This window comes from Canis aureus, chromosome 16, assembly GCF_053574225.1.
Source record: "Canis aureus isolate CA01 chromosome 16, VMU_Caureus_v.1.0, whole genome shotgun sequence".
NCBI classification, from domain to species: Eukaryota; Metazoa; Chordata; class Mammalia; order Carnivora; family Canidae; genus Canis; species Canis aureus.
The window spans coordinates 16,812,826-16,831,156 of NC_135626.1; the positions used below are offsets into that span (position 1 = coordinate 16,812,826).

The window sequence follows — 18,331 nt, forward strand, 5'->3', positions numbered from 1 at the left end:
GACATCCTGAGAATGGTAACAGGGCGAGCCTGAGGAGAGGGTTGATTTTCACAGCAGTCAAAATAAAGCCCGGTGCATTATCTAACTTGAACATGGCAATGTTCTGTGAAATGTGTCACACAGTTTTGCACAAGGTCAGGTTTTCCTGGAATAATTACATCCTTAGTAATATCTGGTCCCACCTGGTAATTTGGGTACACATGAAAACTTAGAGTTGAAGATGTCTTTCCTAGTTAGTGTCTTCTCTAAGAATCCATAAAAAGAAAGAGACTTTGAACCCAATTTATTTTGTTTGCTTGACCCTACTGTCATAAAGTGTTTAAACGCAAGTATTATAAAGATGGTAACAGGGAAAGGATTTGGGGTTCCAGATGAAGGAACGATTGGCCAAGGAAGTCAGCTTTTCAGAGCTCGGCAGGTAAGCAGTAAAACTTTGTCTTGTATGAAGAGTAGAGAGTTGTGAAAATTTAGAACAAGCCAAGTAAGGGAAATTTATTTTTAAAAGATGCTGGCTGGTGTGGTGGAAGGGGAGGGGAGATGTTAATCCTCCTCCTTAATTACTAGGGTAGGGCAGGGTCTGCCAAGGAGCCCATACACTTACTCAGTTCTTATTAGGCACCTTCGGTGGTCAGTGCTTCAGAAAACTCTACAAATGACCAAATTCTGAGGTCATCACCATTGGAGTGCCTTGATAGAAATCTTTTTGGCAAAGTTTTAAAATTACAAAAAGAATTGATGTTGGTACTAACTACATTTTGTGGAAATATTGATGTAAGGTTACCAGTCAGAAAGGGTGAGTCTGGCGGGAGTGAAGCTTGCTCCTGTCAGGACAGGCTTGAGGAGGAGCAGAGCCTGTCTACAGAAGTCCTAGGGAAGTTTCAGCTCTTGAATGTTAATATTTATTTTAAAGGGACAAAACTCCATGTCCCCCTGTGGAGAGGCCAGGGCTCAGAAGGGATTAACGGCACTGCTGCTTCTTCTTTAATTCATGAGAGACACACACAGAGAGGCAGAGACTTAGCAGAGGGAGAAACAGGATCCCTATGAACAGGACTCGATCTCAGGGCCTTGGGATCATGACCTGAGCTGAAGGCAGACGCTCAACTGCTGAGCCACCCAGGTGCCCCTAACAGCAGCTTCTTAATGGAGAATAATATCAGTGGATGCAATGGGATGGTTAAGAGCCTGGCCTTGGGAGTATGGGGTTTGAATCCTAGCCCTGACATTTACTGCCTTTGGGATCTTGGGCAAATTATGTAATCTCTCCAAACATTTATTTATTTTTTATTTTTTTTAAATTTTTATTTATTTATGATAGTCACAGAGAGAGAGAGAGAGAGAGGCAGAGACACAGGCAGAGGGAGAAGCAGGCTCCATGCACCGGGAGCCCGATGTGGGATTCGATCCCGGGTCTCCAGGATCGCGCCCTGGGCCAAAGGCAGGCGCCAAACCGCTGCGCCACCCAGGGATCCCCTCTCCAAACATTTAGAAATGACCTCAAGAGGGTTGCTAGGGACTTCATGGGGATTGAAAGAATGTATGTAAAGGGTTTAGCACAGTGCCTGTTGCATAGGAATCATTCAACTTGTGTTTCTACCATATTCATAGCGGTACTCTTGAAAGGAGGTCAACGAATGCATGTTTTTCCCAGATGAAGTGGAAAGTATCTAGGGAGGCAGATGACAGAAGCAAAAGCATAGCAGGATAAAAAGGAGGACTTTATTATCTATTATTTTTAGTTTACACTGGGTTAAAGGGAACGCATATAAGAGGGGGACGATGGTGGTGGGAGGGGAGAAAGCAGAGAGATTAACTTGGTTTAAGACTAGAGACCATACTGCAACTGAGTCTTTTCTAAGTTATGAACCATTTGAGTCTATGGGATTTGGAGGGGGTCTCAAAAACTCTCTTTAGCAGTGAGCAACTTTTACAAAACGACCCAAGAGAGGCTTTCTTTTTTTTTCTTTTTAAGATTTTTATTTATTTATTCATGAGAGACACAGAGAGAGGGAGAGAAGCAGAGACACAGGCAGAGGGAGAAGCAGGCTCCATGCAAGGAATCCGATACAGGATTTGATCCCGGGACTCCAGGATCACACCCTGAACCGAAGGCAGGCACTAAACCACTGAGCCACCAAGGGATCCCTAAGAGGGGCTTTCAAAACCAGAATTACTACAGTTCAGTAGAGACTGTCTGTGAACGAAGCAAGTTTATTTTCTCTTTCTGTTAAAATGACATTCTATCCATTTCTCCAGGGAAGACTGGTTCTACCCTCCCCAGGGCTTCTCCAGGGCTGCCCTATATCTTATAGCCTATATCTTTGTGGTTTTCATTTTCTTGCCTTAAAAAAATCTTTAATTCTGAAGGTACTTTGAACTCAGTAATCAGAGCAAGATTGTTTAATTAAAAACTAGAAAAAGTACTGTTACAGCTGGGATGACTCATCTGGGATTTTATTTTAAATGCAAGATAGACAAGAGGAAGGTTCATAAACTCAGTGTAGACCAAAGTTCAGAACAAACTACACCCTTTTTTCCCCAGCAGATCAGAAGTAAATTTGTTAAAGATGGCGTGGAACATCAGGGAACTAATGAAAATGTGCAGATTTCTTCTCTTAGCGATTTTGTTTCTTCCACGTGAGGTGACAAGTAAGTTAATAATATTCCTTTGGTCTCTTTGTAAATAAAGAAAAATTCCCGATTAAAACATGATCAGTTGGCTCTGGGAAAATCCAAAATCCAAATCACCAGATACACAGTTGGTATGGCTCAGAGAACGGGAGTCAGACAACATGATAAAATGTTAAATGGAAAAATTGTTTATGGCTCTGAGATGGCAAGGTAGAGTAAATATTCTGTTATCTCCATAGCCGCAGCCAAAATTTTTCTACTTTTTAAAACAATTTTTTTACTTTTTAATGCATTTCATTACTTTTTTTTAAGATTTATTTATTTATTTATCCATGATAGACATAGAGAGAGAGAGAGAGAGAGAGAGGTAGAGACACAGGCTCCATGCCGGGAGCCCAACATGGGACTCGATCCCAGGACTCCAGGATCGCTCCCTGGGCCAAAGGCAGGCGCTAAACTGCAGAGCCACCCAGGGATCCCAATGCATTTCATTACTAATGACATCCAAAATAAGTTTTTTTTTAAATTTTTTTTTTATTATTTATTTATGATAGGCACACAGTGAGAGAGAGAGGCAGAGACACAGGCAGAGGGAGAAGCAGGCTCCATGCACCGGGAGCCCGACGTGGGATTCGATCCTGGGTCTCCAGGATCGCGCCCTGGGCCAAAGGCAGGCGCTAAACCACTGTGCCACCCAGGGATCCCCAAAATAAGTTTTAATGTCTATTTGAGCATACTGCTACAGGAAAATCTTCCCTGCATTTGTTCTCCACCCCACCCTGGAAGTAGATCCCTCCAAACCCCAATTTTAAAAGTAATACGTAGTCATTGTGAAAAAAAAAAGGGGGGGGGAATATATAAAAGAATAAAGAAGGTGTGCCTGGGTGGCTCAGTTGGTTGAGTGTCTGACTCTTAATTTCATGGGATGGGCCTGTGTCAGGCTCCAGCTCAGCAGGGAGTCTGCTTGGGATTCTCTCTCTCTCCCTCTTTCTCTGCCCCTCTCTACCCTGCACGCATGTGCACATGTCATGTTCTCTCTCTCTCTCTCTCTCTCTCTCTCTCGATCCTTCTCTAAAAAAAAATAAAATCTTTAATAAAAAAAAAGAATGAAGAAAACCAAATCCCATCATCCAGAGATAATCACTCAACAACATTTGATATATATTCTTCCAGATTTTTGAAAAATACTAGGCAGCAATCACATAGTTTTCACCAGTACTTTGTGCATTTTAAAGGAAAAGTTCATGTGTTTACAGACTGTATTAACAAATGTTCTGTAGAAAACAAGTCTGTGGCAGCTAACGCCATTTTTAGCTGTGGTTACTTGGTCCTGAACCAAGAAAGTAAGAACTGAAATTCAGGTGTGTTACAGTGAATGGATTTCTGGAAATCAGAGATGAAAACCAACTGCTATGTATCCTGATTATCCTTCCACCACAACTCGACTACCCTCAAACCATAGCTATTTAAACATCAATTATTTTACTGCACTGCCCAAATAAGACATAAGAAATGCAGAACCAAAATTTCCACAATCCTGTCACACTTAATCAGAAAGCTTTTCAAATTGGCTTCTGCCCATATTCAATTGTATGTTCAATTTTATATATTTATAGTAATTGTTATAGATGTACTTTACATTATGCCTATTCTCCTAAAGTTGTATCTTAAGTATGTTTCAATTTTACTATAGTCCTTTTTCATTTGTATTTTCCTCTCCCGCCCCCTCCCTTTGTTACTTTCAACTCCCTTTGCTACTTTCACATAAACAATTTAAGTCTGGAAAGGGGTTTTTTTTTTTTTCTCTATTTTTATCAATCCTACTCAGTATACACAGTGAGATTTTCCCCAAGATTTTTTCTCATAAATGCATGCATGTGTGCATGCATGTGTGTGTATGTGTGTGTCAATGGGATAGTTCTGTGCATAGTAGTTCTGAAACTTCACTGCACATTAGAATTGCCTGAAGGCTTTTTGCAAATGCAATGCCCAGATTGCACTCATATCAATAAATCATAATGTCTGAGGGTGGAAATCAAGCATCAGTATGCTTTTAAAGATTCCCCAAGTGATTCCAACGTGCAGCAAAATCTGGTAATCATCATTTTAACATTTTCCTTTTTTTTAAAGTTAATAATACATTCTGAAGCTTTTCCCTTGTAAAATTGTATAGATCACTATGACTTTTTAATTATTGTAGAGTAGTTCATTGTACTGGTGTAATGTGATTTATTTAACCAATCCCCTGTTTATGCCACTTAGATCATTCATTTTGTGTTAATGGTTTCTTCCTGCCCTCCCAGGTTCTGTTCTAACTGTGAATGATAGAACTGAGAACTATATCTTGGACACTTGGCTCGGCTCCCAAGAATCTCTGAAATGTGCTGTTCAAAACCACACCAGAGAGGAAGAACTTCTCTGGTACCGAGAAGAGGGGACAGTGGATTTGAAATCTGGAAACAAAATCAATTCCAGCTCTGTGTGTGTCTCCTCCATCAGTGAAGATGACAACGGAGTCACCTTTACCTGCAAACTGCAGAGAAATCAGTCGGTGTCCGTTTCCGTGGTGCTGAATGTCATTTGTGAGTGAGGGGGGAGAAACTGCTAGTCAGTCTGTGCTGTCTGCCCTATATTAAGTGGTACTTGAAATTTGGGACTAAAGAGTGTGTGTATTTTAACATTTGTTTGGTGTTGCCTAATTGCCCTATTTATGCTCCTGCAACAATGCATGAGGGTGCCTATTTCCCCATACCCTCGTGAGCACTGAGTACCCTCAAACTCTAAGAACTTGCCAGCCTGATTTGAAATTTTATTTTCATTTTCCAAATTAAGAATGAGGGTGTCCACCCTTTCATAAGTGTATTGGCTGTTATGTTTCTTTTCTGTGAAATGCCTGCTCATGTCCTTTGCCCATTTTTTCTATTGGGTTATTTACCTTTTTTTTGGGGGGGGGTTATTTACCTTTTTAAAATTGGTTTGGCTAGGGGTTCCTGGGTCTCTCAGTTGGTTAAGTGACTGACTCTTGATTTTGGCTCAGGTTATGATCTCAGGATTGTGAGATTGAGCCTCCCAATGAGCTCTGCTAAGAACTCTGTGTTGAGCCCCATGGGGAGCCCTGTGTGGGGCTCTGTGCTGGGTGTGGAGCCTACTTAAGATTCTCTCTCTCCTTCTCTTTCTACCCTTCCACTCCCTCACCCTGAAGAAAAAAAAAAAGAATGCCCATGAAGTAAAATGATTAAAGTGTCCTATATTACACTGTAGCGCTCTAAAACAATGAGCTAGGTCTCTATGGTTCAATGTGGATATATCTCAAAAAGATACAAGCTATTGAGAGAATAAAGTCTTTTATGTAAGTCTTCTAAAACAATATGATGTATTTCCTATTGGTACATTATATGTATAAAAATGGTTTTTAAAAAAAGATCTGAGAAAAAAAAGATCTGCAAGGATTTACATCAAACTCATAGCAGTGGATATCTTTGGGGAGCTAGAAAGTGAACAAGATGGAATCAAAGACGACCTTAACTTTATCTGAAACGTACTAATTTTTGCAAAAAAAAGAATACTCATGTATAGTTGATAGACTTCAAAATTAATTTTAAATAGTTAAATAAAAAGGAACAACTAATAGGGCATGTCCACAGGTCCTATGATATATTTGGTAATAGTGTTATCTATTCTAGCAGCTTCCTACATATCTGAATACCACGTAACTTTCTTGTTGGATATGGATACAGAATTTCAAGCTCATTCCAAAGAGCAACAAAATGTCATTCTTCAGAAAGAGTTATTAATAGCACAGCCTACTCATGGTCTAATTATTCAGTGCACAGATTATACAAGCTTCCTTTTTCCTCTTCTCCACCTCTATCTCTTTCCTACTACCCACTTTTCAAGCACTTTATTAATCTTCAGCACCTTGACCAGAAAAGCAAGGGGCAAGGAGAAGAGAAAGAGCTCAGCCATTTCTCCCCTTGGATGTTGGAAAGCTGTGTGGGGGTGAGGGCTGGAATTATTTGGTGAGGATAAATGTGTTCAAGTATCTATGTCTCAATGACTGCTCTTATCATAGAGGGACTAAGGACTTGCTTTAACAGAGGAATGAGAGAGACTCAGAAGATCATACTTTCCATGGATGTCAGAGTTGCCACCATTGGAACACCTTCTGGGAGGAGATTATTTCTAGAGGATCACTGAGGAAATGCAAATAGGTACTGGTAAATGTAGCCAGGGCAAATGTGGTTAGATGAAATGCAAAAACAGAGGATGTGAGGACACCACAAAACCACCGTGGCCACTGCCACCACCACCACCACAATAATGGTTATTAGCACTGTGGTAAATTCTTTGCAGGCATTATGTCATTTAATCTTTACAACCCCTTGTGAGGTAGGTAATATCCCACTTTTCTAGATGAGGAAACTGAGCGGTTACGTAGCAGTTAAGTAACTTTCCCAAGGTCAGAGTAAGTGGCATGGATGGAATTACCAATAACTGCAATTTCTGCTTTCTTCATATTATACTCTTTTCTCCAACATATTAGTACAGATGGGTTTCAGAGAGCAAAGACTCAAGGCTTATACTTTTAGGTAGTGTTATAAATTGTCTACTTGGTACAGATTCATTATTTTAAAGAAAGATTTATTTATTTGAGAGACAGAGAGAGTGCTCATGCGTGGAAGTGGGAGGAGGGGCAGAGGGAGAGAATCTTCAGGCAGACTCCTCCCTGAGCGTGGAGCCCAAACAGGGTTGGATCCCACCACCCTGAGATCATGACGAGAGCTGAAACCAAGAGTTGGACACTTAACTGACTGAGCCACTCAGGCACCCCCAGATTCATTATTATATACATTTGTTTCATGGTTTATCTTCTGTACCACATAAAAGTTCTATGAGGTTTGGAACTGGATGTATATAATTTACCATTGTATCCCCAGTTCCTAGTCCAACACTTGGCACAGAGTAGATGCTCAACAAATTTTTTAAAAATTATTTGTTTATTCATGAGAGACTCAGAGAGAGACAGAGAGGCAGAGACATAGGCAGAGGGAGAAGCAGGCTTCCTGCGGGGATACCAATGTGGGGCTTGATCCTGGGACCCTGGGATCATGATCTGAGCTGAAGGCAGACCCTCAACCACTGAGCCACCCAGGTACCCTTCAATAAATTTTTGTCAAATTAATGAATTACTCCATGAGATGGACTGAAGGGAAATCTTGAACACTGATAGTAAATTACTGCTTATCTGCTAATTCAACCTAAATGCTTGAGTCTTGCAGTTCCTCCTATTCTAAGTGGAGACGACTTCCAAACAGTTGAGGAAGGCAGTGATGTGAAGTTGGTTTGCAATGTGAGATCCAACCCCCAGGCTCAAATGATGTGGCACAGAAATAGTGATATCCTGAATTTAGAGAAAAATCACCAAGTCCACCAGACAAGTGAGTCTCTTCAACTGTCAATCACCAAAGTCAAGAAATCTGACAATGGAACCTACAGCTGTGTTGCAAATTCATCTCTGCAAATGGAGACCAAGGACTTTCACCTCATCGTCAAAGGTAACTCTCTCTCTCTCTCTCTCTCTCTCTCTCTGGTAACTCTCTTTTTAAGTAATGGTAACTCGCAAAAAGTCAGAATAGGTTTTCATAAATGTTTTTGTGGCAATTGATGATGACAGTTGTGATTAGTAGCTATGATTTTCTTTAGTGAGTCATCCCTATCTAAGGAATTTCCACTAAGAATTCCAAATCTTCCATTTGGGATGCCCATTCCATATGAAACACTGCTTTTTGAGTAAAGGTCCTTTTTAGAACCAAGTGGGGGGACAATTCTGATCAGCGTTTAGGGAGGAGTACTTTTCATGAATTCTCCTGGGCAACAAGGTTCGTTGGAACTGGACTTTTGAGTTTACAGCCAATGACAACCAGAAAGAGAAGTCAGAAACACCAAGAGAAAGATAAAATAGATAAGAAAATGAATCTCTAAAATCATTCTTATCCCTGAAATTGTGATCTACAGGCTAAGCAGTAAGGAGGGAGGGGGAAGATGGTTCCTGAAAGGTCTTTCTCTTGGCTTCATGCTCCATCTACCCAGATTCTTCACACCTGCAATTAATAACAGGGAACAAATGAAGTTCCAAGTGTTCTTCCCTCCTCATATTTCTCATTCATACAAGAAGAGAAAGGGGACCTGAGCAGAGAAAGCAAGGAAGACAGTAGAAAGAAATGAGGTCAGAGAGCAAACGGAATGCAGACCAGTGTTCCCCCACCTCCACGTACCACTGGTGATTGTGGCAAAAATTGACCTTGAGGTGAGCAGCATGAAAAGAAACTCTCAAGAATGCAGCTGTGATGACTGAAATAGGAACAACCATCTTGGTACCAGGATAAAGAAAGCCGCAGTCTAAGCACAGCACAGAAGACCCGTAGAGGATGTTGAGTCTTGAGGGCTTTTTTAGGCAGTGCCCCAGCCCTGGAAATTTTCGGGTGTTGAAACAAGCAGGACAGTGTGAGATAGAAATTGGCAGTAGTCAAGGCTGTCAATCATTCTTTGCTGCTATTAACTGAATCCAAGTTCAAAAATAACTTGTTTTTTTGATACAGATTCTGAAAGTTTGATTAAAGTAGTCAAGTTTTCTTAGATAACATCTCTTCTAATTTGAAAAAAACATTTATTAAGACCCTTAACTGTCAATTTTAGTTGCTGAATATACAGGCATACTAAAAAAATCGTTAAAGTTTGCTTTCATGTTAAAACTTCAATTATGAAGTTGATAGACATATCAGATGATGTCATCTGCAAACTTGGGCAAGCTAAGTTAATTTTCTGGTTAGAAAATTTGAGGTACCTGGGTGGCTCCGTGGGTTAAGCTTCTGCCTTTGGTTTGGGTTGTGATCTTGGGGTCCTGGGATCTAGCCCCCTGTTAGGCTCTCTGCTCAGTGGGGAGTCTGCTTCTCCTTCTCCCTCTGTGCTCTTTCTCTCTCTCAAATAAATAATAAAATCTTAAAAAAGAAAAAGAAAGCCTCTGTTTGGGTACATTTAATAAGTTCCTTCTTGTTCTAATTGGATCATATGGATCAGTTGAAACAGAATTTTATTTTTCTGAAAAAATCAAAAAAGAGAAAGGCAAGATACCTGGCACAGCAGATGCAGAAAATGCTCATGCACACATTTCCTGGTCCGAGGCCAATATGCTCAGAGCAGCCAAACAAGCTGAGGCTCTTCTTTCTTGTTAGAATATTATTCACTTTGTCGTTTGCTTCCCTGTGCCCACTCATTGCCTTTCTTGCTAGTTCCTAGGAAGCCAACTGAACCCCTGCCAGAAGTGTTGGACTATGTGACCACTGGGCTTATTTCCTCCCCCTTCGAGGAGATCTGGGACACAAACACAGTGGCTGGTGGGGAGGAAGAGCCACTGCAGTTCAATGCCCATTACTGTGATTACTGGCGTGTTCAGTAATTTGTCCTGCAGAGTGACAGTATGCCCAGGGGCCGCTTGCTTTAAAAACCAAAGCCACAAATAACCCAAGTACTCCTAGGATAGAAGGGGTAGAAGAGGCAGCTTATTGAAGTTGAGGCTATTCAACTTCACAACTCTCCACAAAAGCATGGCTGGTAGGGACCCCTAGCCGAGTCATTCTTTTGTGTGTGTGTGTTTTTTCAAAGATTTTGTTTATTTATTCATGAGAGAGAGAGGACAGAGGCAGAGGGAGAAGCAGGCTTCCTGCGGGGAGGCTGATGCAGGACTTGATCCCAGGACCCTGGGATCATGACCTGAACCAAAGGCAGACACTCAACCACTGAGCCACCTAGGAGTCCCCTGGCCCTGTCATTCTAACCGGCTGTAAAATTACATGCAGAGATTAGGGAATTATATCATCCCTCTTGGTTACGAAGGAATCACAAGTGCTCCGTGATGTAAAAAAATATATATATACACAACTCATATGGCAAGCTGGATGCTAGTTTGGCAAATTGGCTTTCAAGTGGGCAGGATCCTGTTTTGGGTGGAGCTCTTCCAAACCAACTTGTTTTTCTTATTTTTTCCTGCTCTATTATTTTCTTGGCTGTGGGCTGCCTTCACAGCTTTAAGTGCTCTGCTGCTGGTGCTCAGGCTAAATATGTTTGCCATGAACCTCTCCGGGCTTCATAGCTCAGTAGAGTAGTTTCTAAATGAGGCCACACAAAGCTAGAAGTGAAAGCACAGATCTTGAGCACAAGCGTTTATCCTATGTGTTGGGATTATCTTGCCTAATAAATATGAAGGAAAAAATACCAAATCTGGTTACCAATAAGAGAGTAAAACTTGGGTAGGTATTATTGGGTTTGTTTGAAGGATTTAATTAAGAGGATGATATATGTGAAGTGCAAGGCATCATGGCTGGGACATAGAAGTACGTAAATTAGACTCATGTAAATGTTAGTTGCTATTCCTTGTGTTTGCATTTCCAACAGATAGAGCTGTGACTGTGCCAAAAGAACCCATTATTGCCGCATGTATTGTGGTCTTTCTGACATTGTGCTTTGGACTGATTGCTAGAAGAAAAAGAATAATGAAGGTATCTAAATATTCTAAGCTATTGAGGTATAAATTCATCTAAATCCAGTCAGGAAACTGGCTATCTAAATGACTATAGAGTTGGGAACCATACTTGGACAATCTGGTCTCTCCAAAGACCAAAATGGAAGTAGCTCAAAGGAATAAAATGGCACACATATGATGAATACAGCTTTAGCAAAGAATGGAAATACATATGGACAAAACCTGTATGAAAATAGCTGTGGTGTTAGGAATAGGGGATTTGGGGCTGATATTTCTTTCTTTTAAATTTCCCTTTATTGTTGCTATGGTACCTTTGGTACAATAAATAAACATACAGAGAAACATCTACTGTGGATTCAGAGATCTGCATGAAAAAAGTGACACTGAACAGCAGTTCACCTCTGAGTATAGCCACAGTCCCTGGTAGTAATGAGCTAAAGTTTGAATTGTTGAAGGGTTAACCTTGTCAGTTAGCTTGATGCCGAGTATGTGTATGCATAGGTTAATGCCATGCATTTGGCTCCACCCAGTGCCAAAGGGAGGCAAATGTGGCAGAAAGCCTCTAAGGAAAGACCTGTATGATCTAGGCTGTTAGTTATGCAGCAAGAGGTGTTCTTGAAACATATGGTAACTGGGTGTGATTCAGGGGAACAACGTCTCCCAAGAAGAAATTCACCCACCCCCTGGTGCCAATCCAAAGCAAAATTTTTTCCTGGGAAAAGAAAAAGGAAGAAAGGAAGAAAAGGAAAGGAAAAAGAAATATTCAACTACCTAAGAATCCTGGAAGCATTTTGGTTTAAGAATTACATCTTTGTAGGATCAGTAGAAATAATTAGTATGGCCAAAGACATAAGACCTGCACCAGTGCAGAGGTTCTATATTTCCAGCTACCTCTGTATTGATGAGTACTTTTCTTGGTAGGAGATTAACAGACATTTGGGCTTCCTATCCCTTGAGCCACATTGATGCATTCAAAATGTTTATCTACAGCCTTAGAAAAGCAGGCAAACTCATTGCCCCTGTGTTTGCTTTTAGCTCTGCATAAAGAATGAAGATCCTCAAAGAGAAACCGCTTTGTAAGTACTCTGGGCTGGGGCCAATGATTTTCCATGAGCAGACAGGTAACAGTGGTGTGTGTCATAAAGCCCATCCTGGGCAAACTCCTCCTGAGATGGGAGGTGCTGGGAGGTGAAGAGGTTCAGATTAGAATGGAGGGTGGAGGAGAATCTGCCTCTACTTTAGAAGAAGACAGGTGAGGCTCCATTGGAAGGTTGCCTAGAACTGAGAATACTACCCTTGCTCTTAAGCCTGTTTTCCACTTAGGAAGTTCTGGGCTACTGTCCAGCTCCTGCATTGTATAGCTACATAATGTAAATGACTGAGAGGGCTGACCCTGGGGGAAGCCACGCCGCTTCTCCTTCACAACGACGTCAGAAGCCACAGTCCTCATTCTGAACACTGCCTTCTCTGTGGGGCTTCCTTTTACTCTGTTGGCCCCAGCCTTGGAGAAGTAAGCAGTCAGTAAAAAGAACGAAGGCATTCTTTCCGAGAGTGTGGATTTTGTTTTGAATTTTTTTTCTTATTGCCATGATCATCATTATAATTGATTTCTTGGTTCATTTCAGATGAGAAAGCTGAGATGCCATCCAACACAACAAGAGTTTTGCATCAGGACTTCCTTGATTTAATGTAGTCCCATCTGTATTTATTGCTATTATTAAATTCACTCCTGTCAAATTGTCAGAGGTTATGAAGAAGTGTTTCATTAGGCACTTAACAGTAGCTGTGATGACTAATTTGATATTCTTGCAGAACATTTTTATGGAGAAAACTATTAAGAAGGAAAAGTAAGATTCTGTTGTCTTCTCCTTGAAGCATATGTTATTTAATGGAGGTTTGCTCCAAAAAGCTTGGTCACCGTTTACCATTTAGTATGTATTTTTCTAGGTAGGAAATGGGCAGACATTTGGGTTTCATGAATAAGTGCAATACCAAAATGGAAAGGAGAGCTGAACATAGAGTGATCAATTTTTGAGTTGCCAAAGAAGTACATAAATAATATAAATTATCATCTACTTTCACTGTCGTCTCATAAATGAAATGTTTTAGGACTAAAAAAAGGATGGATATAATCTCAGAATATAAGGCATTCTTTTAAACAGAATAAATTTAGCATTATGAAAAAGTCAGCATATGTCCTTATTTTTCTCATCTCATCCTGGTTTGGTGACACAGTCGCTGACTTTGTAAGCTCTATGTGGGGATGGAGATGAAAACTGCCGGGGACATGGGCTAGCCAACGGCTCTGCACACAAAGCAGCCTTTGCCCTTTTGGCACAGTTGTTTGCCTAGATCCAGCAACATTAATTATGAATCAGCCTATACTCTTCTCGTATACCTCTGTTATAAATTGCAGCTCTTCTGATTTATCATCAACCTTCACTACTTCCATTATTTCTTCATTCTCTTTCCCTGAGAATCTCTGCTTTGCTGTCCCACACAGTGGGATGGGTTAGGAGAAGAGGCCCTCTTGCTCAGAACCACCTTTGATATCTGCTGTGCTCACCCTCTAACTTAGGGGGAAAAAACCAGAATTTTTGGTCTAATATTGCAGTAGCTAAATGTGCCACAGCAAGAGAGAAAGCAAGAGATCTGCTATCAGCCAAGTGGTTAAAAGTTTCTCACTGACACGGAAGCAGAGAGGAAATGAGCAGATTGTATGAAATCCCAACAGTGTTGTGTGTAAGAGGGACCCAGACACATCCTCCTTGTTAGGCTTCTCTCTGCTTCCTTGGAACCTTCTGCATGGAATGGAGAGACCATTAAAGACTGGGACTTACAGGTTTTTCAGTCTTCCTGGAGGCCCCAGCAGGTTTTTGTGGGGAAGCCTTCAGATCTTGCTCCTCATTCAGGATTTCTCAAAGTAGAATTTGGAAGCCTTGTGAAAACAGTGTAAGAACAAAGTAGGAGGATTGTGAAAGTCTGAAAGTTTAGACAATTAAGGAGAATTCCAGAGACTACATGGAAAAAACTAGATCTCAGGCAATGATTGGGATAGTTTAAAGTGGAATGGGAAATGGGGAAAAACTATTAAATTGGTCTTGGAATCAGGAGACCCGAATTCCAGTCTTGCTTGTGTTACCTTGGACAAGTCCTTTAAGCTCTCTTGGGCCTTTGGAAAATAAGGAGGTTGAATTAGAAGAAGGATTAGGATTAATTTTCATGTTAAATTTCATGTTAATGCATGTGATGCTCAAAAGATTCCCAAATAGTTTAGTTAAATGCTGAAAGGAGTTGGCAAGAAAAATGAAAACGTAATACCTTTGCCCTACCTAGTAGAATTATGAATCAGCTTTGTTCTAGGACATATGGCAATCCTTAAGTATTACAGGTCATCAGTAGAGAATCTCTTCACCCTTATAAACTACTGTGACCTTGTACATTAGCACAGACAAGGGACATTAAGTGGTTTTAACAGAGCATGGCAATATCATAAACAGTCACTGCATTTCATTTTGTTTCGGTTTTGAAAAAAACACAGAGCCTTTATTAAAAATTGTGTTTGGGGGATCCCTGAGTGGCTCAGTGGTTTGGCACCTGCCTTTGGCCCAGGGAGCAATCCTGGAGTCCTGGGATCGAGTCCCAAATCAGGCTCCCAGCATGGAGCTTGCTTCTTTGTCCTCCTGTGTCTCTGCCTCTCTCTCTCTCTCTGTCTGTGTGTGTGTCTATCATAAATAAATAAATAAATAAATAAATAAATAAATAAATAATCTATATTAAAAAAATAAAAATAAAAATTGTGTCTGTTATTATTATTATTATTATTATTATTATTATTATTATTATTGAGGGGGATGAGGGGCAGAAGGAGAGGGAGAAAAAGAATCCACACCCAGCAAGAGCCTGAGGTGGGGCTGGATCTTATGAGCCTGAGATCATGAGCTGAGCTAGAATCAAGAGTTGGACATTTAGTCAACTGAGCCACCCAAGCAGCCCCAAACTGTGTCTCTTATTTAAAATGAGAAGTTCAGCCTAGAACCTGACTTAAAAGGTCATGAAATTCTAGAACTTAAAAGAAGCCCCCATAACCTTTCCCTAAGTGTCTTCTCTATCTACCATAAGCTACTTGAAATTCCAACATTAATAGTCTGTTTTTGACAAATACCAGTGGAGAAGTGACAGACAAAGCCAGTTGCTATCTTCTCCACCTTTCTATCAGTTGCTATCTTCTCCACCTCTATCAATAGAGGTACCTTTTACAATAATTATTTTTCTCCATCTAGGGCCCCATTTTTTGAAAACAAAACAAAACAAAACAAAACAAAACTGGTCTATCAAGCACCTGAATTTATTAGGTAATAATAATCTGCTTTCCCAATTTTCAAAACATCAGTGATATTGGGGTGCCTGGATGGCTCAGTCAGTTAAGCATCTGACTCTTGATCTCAGCTCAGGTCTTGATCTCAGGATTATGAGTTCAAGCCCTGCATTGGGTTCCACACTGGGTATGAAGCCTACTCAAATTAAAATAAAGAAATAAATAAAACATCAGTGATAGCTACTTGCCAGTCTGAACTTCTTTTATGATTACAACACAATTACTCAGTTGATGTAATTCCATTTCAAAGCAAAGAAATCTGGTGCTTGACTTAATTAACCTGGGCAATCTTTTATAGGTTAATAATAAAATCACTGCCATTAGGTTTTTTGAATCACTGAAAATAGCTTACAAATTCCTTTGCCAATTTTACCCCTGTTATGGCCACCATCACCAACTTCCTGAACTTACTGGCAGGAGGTCATAAAGTCAAATTCTTACAGAGGTTAAGCAGTTCAGTGGAATAGGCAAGTGGTAAAACAATAGGAAGTGGTGGGAACAGTGGCAAATGGAGAACACAACTTTGTCTAAAAAAGGGTTAATTGCTACCATCGGGCACAGATTTTCTGATTCTTTAAGAGAAGTCAGAACTCTGAATTAAAATGTGTAATTTTTGGGCAGCCCTGGTGGCTCAGCGGTTTAGCGCCACCTTCAGCCCAAGGCCTGATCCTGGAGACCCAGGATTGAGTCCCACGTCGGGCTCCCTGCATGGAACCTGCTTCTCCCTCTGCCTGTGTTTCTGCCTCTCTCTCTTTCTGTGTCTCTCGTGAATAAATAAGTAAAATCTTTTAAAAAAAAATAAAATGTGTAATTTTCTTACTTAAAAAAATTTGGCGGGGAGTGCCCTGGGTGGTTCAGTTGATTAAGCATATGACTCTTGGTTTCTGCTCAGGTCATGATCTCACAGTTGTGGGATCAAGCCCTGCTTCAGGCTCTATGCTCAACATGGAGTCTGCTGTTCCTCTCCCTCTGCTCCTCCCCCTGCTTGTGCTCCCTCTGTCTCTCTCAAATAAATAAATACAATCTTTAAAAAAAATTTTTAATTTAAATCCTGGATGTCTAGGAGTAGAAGAATCCTCTTACCCCAATACATGCTGATCTCTGTTAGTTAAGTTACAACCCAGCATTGTCTTGGGCTTTCATTATTTCGTGGAGATTTTTATGAAACAGCTCTTGTAATTTTCACTCCTATCCTCTTCTCCAAAGCTCAGGCATGACCATGAAGAATTAAGCCAGAGGACAGTTAGTTATATTGTGCTGAGGACTTTACCTGCATTATTTGATCCTGTAAACAACCCTTACAAAATACTCATGGCTGTCCCAACTTTAATGGAGCTAACTAACTTATAGGGAGTGGCTAAGATGGGATTCCTATTGGGCTGATCCAAAGCCTGGGGCCTGGAATAGGGGAGAGGATATCAAAGAAGGGGCAAAGGTTGAATAATAAAGACAAACTTCACTTCTCTCATATGTCACCAAGAATGATGTCCAATCCTACTTCTAGTGACCTATAGACAATTTATTTGAGTAAGTAAAGGGAATTTAAAACAAACTTAGTTGGGGAGCATCTTGAAGATGTTACAACACTCCTTGACATCATTCGATATGTCTTGCGGTGTTGCAGCACTGGAGCTGAGAATTGCTGCCCTAAATATTTGCTCCTTCTTCTTCTGATTATAATCAATGAGTATTACTCTTTGCCAAAGGGTTTGCATAGATAATTTCTTATAATTGCAACAATCCTAAAAGGTAGGCGTTGGAATCCTCATTTTATAGATGAGGAAATTGAGGATTAGAGAAACAAAATAGCTTGTTCCAACTTGCACAATTAGAATAGGGTGGAGTTGGGATTCAGTGTCCTCAAATTGACTTCACAGTCCACACTGCTTCTCTACACTGCACTGTCCTGGGGTAGGGGACAGGGGTAAAGATACTGGAATGTGACTGAGAGCATCTTACTGACTGGGGGCTTGAGGGTCGTGGCAAAGATATTTATCATTAACTGAATATCCTTGTTCTTCTCACACTTCCCTGCCCGCTACTAGATAGTCCATATGACTAGTCCTATTCAAGGGGCTATGGGTAGAAATAACAGTGTCAGTTCTGGGCAAAGCAAAGCAGAATGGGTGCATGTTCTTTAGATTCTTTTTTCCCTGACATGGCAACTGTGGAGAGATGTTAGAGCATCTGCCAGCCTGGGATTCTGAGTAGCTATGTAGAACAGAGCTACCTGTTCACAGGTAAGTGAGAAATAGACCCTTGTATTAAAACCACTAGGCTTTAGGATTAATTTGCTACTGCAGCATAACTCAGCCTATCCTGACTAATGCAGGCATTTCATTATAATAAGAAATCAAGAGACAATTTAATCTAGTTTAATGAAATGATGCTTAATATCAGGCACAAGTTAATCATAATCCCCATTCCCTCCCATCAGAGACCCTGCATTATTTAAAATGCTGACAAGCCTGAAATGAAAATCACATTTTCCCCTTTGAACAAACTCACATCTTTAAAGAAGACAACACATCTTTAAAGAAATAGGGCATCCATAGTGTACCACAAACTCTTTAACACTCTGGAGATCTTTCTTCAAGAGCCTATCTCTGCAACACAAGGTGATTCCAGAGCAAACAACATAGAGCATGGGTAGTTTTCACTGACAGAATATGGGAAGACATGGAGGACACTACTGTGAATTCCCCGACACTTGAGTTCTCAGAGAATTATGCACATGTTAAGAAAAAAATTGTGGAGATCTGGCACCCCTGCCAACAGATTCC

The 18,331-nt window shown here is 40.6% G+C and overlaps 1 protein-coding gene across 2 annotated transcripts; it reads left to right on the forward strand.

The window, feature by feature from the left end:
- The first annotated feature begins 349 nt into the window (after window positions 1-349).
- Window positions 350-12,913, forward strand: TMIGD1 (transmembrane and immunoglobulin domain containing 1). Of its 2 annotated transcripts, none has more exons than XM_077851856.1 (7): window positions 350-418; window positions 2,543-2,649; window positions 4,935-5,213; window positions 7,911-8,186; window positions 11,083-11,186; window positions 12,206-12,246; window positions 12,796-12,913. In XM_077851856.1, exons 1-7 carry the CDS (start codon window positions 372-374, stop codon window positions 12,797-12,799), a joined length of 858 nt encoding a protein of 285 aa, XP_077707982.1. In that variant the 5' UTR covers window positions 350-371; the 3' UTR covers window positions 12,800-12,913. The 2 variants fall into 2 exon arrangements, with proteins under 2 accessions (XP_077707982.1, XP_077707983.1); XM_077851857.1 differs by having other exon boundaries at window positions 2,546-2,649.
- Window positions 12,914-18,331: the final 5,418 nt, after the last annotated feature.

Bases quoted from the DNA above. Each gene is read 5' to 3' on its own strand.
- TMIGD1 (XM_077851856.1), top strand. From the start codon at position 372: ATGAAGGAACGATTGGCCAAGGAAGTCAGCTTTTCAGAGCTCGGCAG. The intron at 419-2,542 runs GTAAGCAGTAAA...TTTTTTCCCCAG, and splicing joins AGCTTTTCAGAGCTCGGCAG to CAGATCAGAAGTAAATTTGT. The intron at 11,187-12,205 runs GTATCTAAATAT...GTTTGCTTTTAG, and splicing joins GAAGAAAAAGAATAATGAAG to CTCTGCATAAAGAATGAAGA.